This window comes from Megalobrama amblycephala, linkage group LG12 (assembly GCF_018812025.1).
Source record: "Megalobrama amblycephala isolate DHTTF-2021 linkage group LG12, ASM1881202v1, whole genome shotgun sequence".
In the NCBI taxonomy this organism is placed as follows: domain Eukaryota; kingdom Metazoa; phylum Chordata; class Actinopteri; order Cypriniformes; family Xenocyprididae; genus Megalobrama; species Megalobrama amblycephala.
Genome location: NC_063055.1, coordinates 1,712,823 through 1,717,080, shown reverse-complemented (window position 1 = coordinate 1,717,080; position 4,258 = coordinate 1,712,823). Strand labels below are relative to the sequence as shown.

General features: G+C 39.0%; 1 protein-coding gene across 1 annotated transcript; it reads left to right on the top strand.

Moving 5' to 3' along the window:
- Positions 1 to 517: 517 nt before the first annotated feature.
- Positions 518 to 2,643, top strand: LOC125279406 (gastrula zinc finger protein XlCGF7.1-like). The gene is made up of 2 exons (XM_048209066.1): positions 518 to 907; positions 986 to 2,643. The coding sequence occupies exon 2, from the start codon at positions 1,165 to 1,167 to the stop codon at positions 1,876 to 1,878; it is 714 nt and encodes a 237-aa protein (XP_048065023.1). The 5' UTR covers positions 518 to 907; positions 986 to 1,164; the 3' UTR covers positions 1,879 to 2,643.
- The last annotated feature ends 1,615 nt before the right edge of the window (positions 2,644 to 4,258 follow it).

Genomic DNA, 4,258 nt, shown 5'->3' with positions numbered 1-4,258 from the left:
ATTAGTTTACAACATAATCATGTTTCGCTTGGTCCGCTCAAAGTTCATCTGTTCATCATGTCAAGTGATCGATTCTCTTCAGAAAATTTGGACTAAATTGTTTGATTCAAATAGATTATTTTTCCGTCCATTTCATCCACGTGTCGTACAGTCTGACATAAATGACAGCTGAGATCCCACAGTGTGACGTGAGGATCAATCTGACACGCAACAATCGTAAAAGACTATTATAAATCGTACAGTGTGCACCTGGTTTAAGGCATGTTTATGAAAACTACTTAGATGTTCTAATTAAACCAAGGCCTAATCCTGGCTTAATCTAAACCCTGTCTTATATTTGTTTATTTAAAATTCTTAACATGCAATTGTTTTAATAAATTTTTTTCATGTGTAATTATTTTAAAAATTACTTATAATTACATATGTAATTAAATAGTAAAAAAAAAAAAAAAAAAAAAGTATTAAGCCTAATTAATAAGAAAAAAATCATTTTGAAATCGGACTGTGACTCCCAGAATCGGAATCGAATTGTGAGGTGCCTAAATAGTCCCAGCCCTACAATGATTTATTGCTTGTCTTTGTTGAATAATACAGTAGATAAAGAGCTTAAAAAAATTGCATATTAAATCGCAATCGCAACATTGTTAAAAATAATTGCAATTAGATTTTCCAAAATCATTCAGCCCTACTTTTATCTAGACTCATGCAGCAATATCAATATACACACACAACATTAATGCTTGAATTAGTATAGAAATATATCAATTCATTTATCAATTTTTATAATTGTTTTTTTTTTGTCAGATCTCCTCCTTCTTCAGTGAAGCTCCTCCCACTGCAATTCACCAATAAATGCTGGAATATTCCCATCAGCCTACGAGTGAAGATGAGCATCAAGAACAAAGAGGTTGGTGTTCTTGATCCTTCATTAATAGTACATATCGCTATACATTAAGTTTATGATGGTTTATTATGGTTATTTTAGACCAGATGGAGGTGAAAAGGAAAAGGAAAGAATCAAATGAGGTGGAGGAGGAACATAATTTCATCACTGGAGGAAAATCTTTGACTTTCTCACAGACTGAAAAGACTGAAGCCAAGAAGTTGTTCGCCTGACCTCAGTGTGGAAAGAGTTTCACACGTAAAAGAAGTCTCAGGGAGCACATGAGTACTCATCCTAAAGAGAATCTGTTGACATGTGACCAGTGTGGAAAGAGTTTGTCATGTAAACAAAGCCTGAATGAGCACATAGGAACTCATGCTGAAGAAAAACTGTTCACATGTGACCAATGTGGAAAGAGTTTTGCACGTAAAAGAAGTCTGAGGGAGCACATGTGTACTCATTCTATAGAGAAACTGTTGACATGTGACCAGTATGGAAAGAGTTTCACGCGTAAAAGAAGTCTGAGGGAGCACATGTGTACTCATTCTAAAGAGAACCTGTTCACATGTGACCAATGTGGAGAGAGTTTCGCACGCAAAAGAAGTCTCAGGGAGCACATGAGTACTCATTCTAAAGAGAAACTGTTGACATGTGACCAGAAACCTTACAAGTGTTCACACTGTGACAAGAGATTTACTTGGTTAGTAAATCTGAAAATACACAAGAGGATCCACACTGGAGAGAAACCTTACAAGTGTTCACACTGCAAAAAGAGATTCAGTCAGTCAGGAAATGTGAAAACACATAAGAGGATCCACTCAGGAGAGAAGCCTTATAAGTGTTCATACTGCAAAAAGAGATTTACACAGTCAGTAAGTGTGAAAATACATGAGAGGATTCACACCGGAGAGAAACCTTACAAGTGTTCACACTGTGACATGAGATTCAGCCAGTCATGGAATCTGAAAAGACACAAGGAAAGACAGCATTTGTAGCCCCTCCAGTTCGTAACCTGGCCCATCCACATGGGAGATGGGCGTTTTAACAAGGAGGTTAAAGACCGCAGTCTCTAGCGTCAGTCACTAGATCTCCTTTTGAGATCAGGGGAGGTTTACAGGCAGGCCTTACCGGCCTATGTCCGTTACACGTCTGTAACTAATATCTGTAAAAAGTTGCGAGACTCTCAAACACTCTCAAAAACTCTAATAAAAATTTCAAGCTTGGGAGCACAGACTTAAGTTTTGTCTCATTTAAAAAAAAAGACCCTTGGCTGAATCTTGTAGACTTAAAAAAGTTTAAAAAGTGAAAACAAAAAAGTTTTAGAGGTTTAAGATTATGAAAATTATTTATGAACATTAGAAAATCAAAGCCATAAATCTAAGTTGTGTTCCAAACTGGTGGTTGATATATCAAAAAATTTGCTTTCAGTAAGATTTTGTTTGGGTGCAGTACATACAAACCACACTCTGACATACATACCAACACACCCACAGCACTATAGCTGGCATTAACAGGCAAAATGATCAAACAAAACAAAATTGATAGACTGACCTGGTTTATTTTGTGTATGCATATTACCGGGAACAATTCATCCATGCATGATGTTGTAACATTTTTTATAATCTTTAATTAAATGGTGCAGTTTGTTGGTTGTCTTCTAGTGTTTCTATTCTATGTTTGTTTCTGTTTGGAGTTATAATATTACTGCAGGTTATTAATTGTCACGTGTCATTTAAAAGCTGCTATAGCTCTAATTTGAAGTTCACGTTTTGCAATAATCTAAAATAAGCTTTTATTCCCTTATACTATGTTTTTCTAGTGTGTGTATATATATATATATATATATATATATATATATATATATATATATATATATATGTAATCTTTTACATTCATATGCATTTATTTACCTCTCGTATAGAACTCTGCACTGTTTGTTTTAAAAACACTTGTATAGAACTGCAGTAGTCTCTCCGCACTCCAGTCCAGTAGGTGGAGAAATGCACTGAAGGAGGCTATGATCGCTATCTTGGGTCTGGGATGTTATCGATTGTATTGCTGTATCTAGGGTCCATGTACATTTTTGATCATTTAATTTCCTATTTGGAATGGATTATCGAGAAATAAAAAGACAGCTCATTTATTTGACTTTTCAGAAAATTAGTTTTTGGTCCGATTTCTTATTTTCTGGTTGTGATTTATGGCATTGATATTTCATTCACAAATGTGGGCAGCGCTGAAACGCCCCTTTCATTTGATTGGTCAAACCATGTCTTTTTCAGGATGGCCTTATTTCTGCCAGGTTGAACAAGAGTCGGGACAGCATTGTCAAATCATCACACTTTATAAGCTTTTGTCATCACGTGGTAGAAGCACGTCAGGATACTCTCCTCCAAAAAAGCCAAACGCTTTCAGTCTCTGTCAGCATGTCTTTTGCTTCACCTGGATCACATCCTCATTTACTCCCGGAGCCTGGCCGAACAACACCAACATGTTGTGGAGGTCCTCCAACGCCTGAGAGAACACCATCTCTACCTCAAAGCTGAGAAGTGCTCCTTCCACCAATCCTCCACCCAGTTTCTCAGCTATAACATCAGTGAACATGGCATCCAGATGGATGAGGGGAAGGTTGAGGCAGTACCCAACTGGCCAACACCAACCATCAAAGAGCTTCAACGTTTTCTGGGATTCTCCAATTTCTACCGTCGCTTCATACAAGATTACAGCTCCATTACCGCTCCACTCACCAACCTTCTCCGAGTCCGCAATAAGCCTAAGTCTCTGTCCTGGATTCCAGCCGCCACCCAGACTTTCCAGAGCCTCAAAGACTCCTTCACCAAGACACCGCTTCTCATCCATCCTGAACCAAGCCCTTCGTCCTGGAAGTCGATGCATCTACCACCGGGGTAGGAGCGGTGCTTTCTCAGCAGCAGGGGACTCCATCCATGCGCCTTCTTTTCAAAGAAGCTCTCCCCAGCGGAGATGAATTACGACATTGGGAATAGAGAGTTACTGGCAATCAAGTTCGCATTGGAGGAGTGGAGATATTGGCTGGAGGGAGCCAAGGAGAAGTTCTCAGTTATCACCGATCACAAGAATCTCCAGTACCTTCAGGACGCTAAACGTCTCAACCCCAGACAGGCAAGATGGGCTTTATTGTTCATAAGGTTCAATTTCTCCATATCCTATCGCCCAGGTGACAAGAACCTCAAGGCAGATGCTCTATCCCGTCTCCATACCCCAGAGGAGAACATCAAAGAGCCTGAGCCCATCTTGCCTACACAACTAACTCTCTGTCCCATCCAGTGGTCTCGACCAACAGATCTCCTCTTCCAATGCTTCCGAGCCATCTCCGGTGTCCTCCCGGCCGTATTT

Excerpts from the sequence above, each read along its gene's own strand:
- LOC125279406 (XM_048209066.1), top strand. The coding sequence starts at position 1,165 with ATGAGTACTCATCCTAAAGAGAATCTGTTGACATGTGACCAGTGTGGA.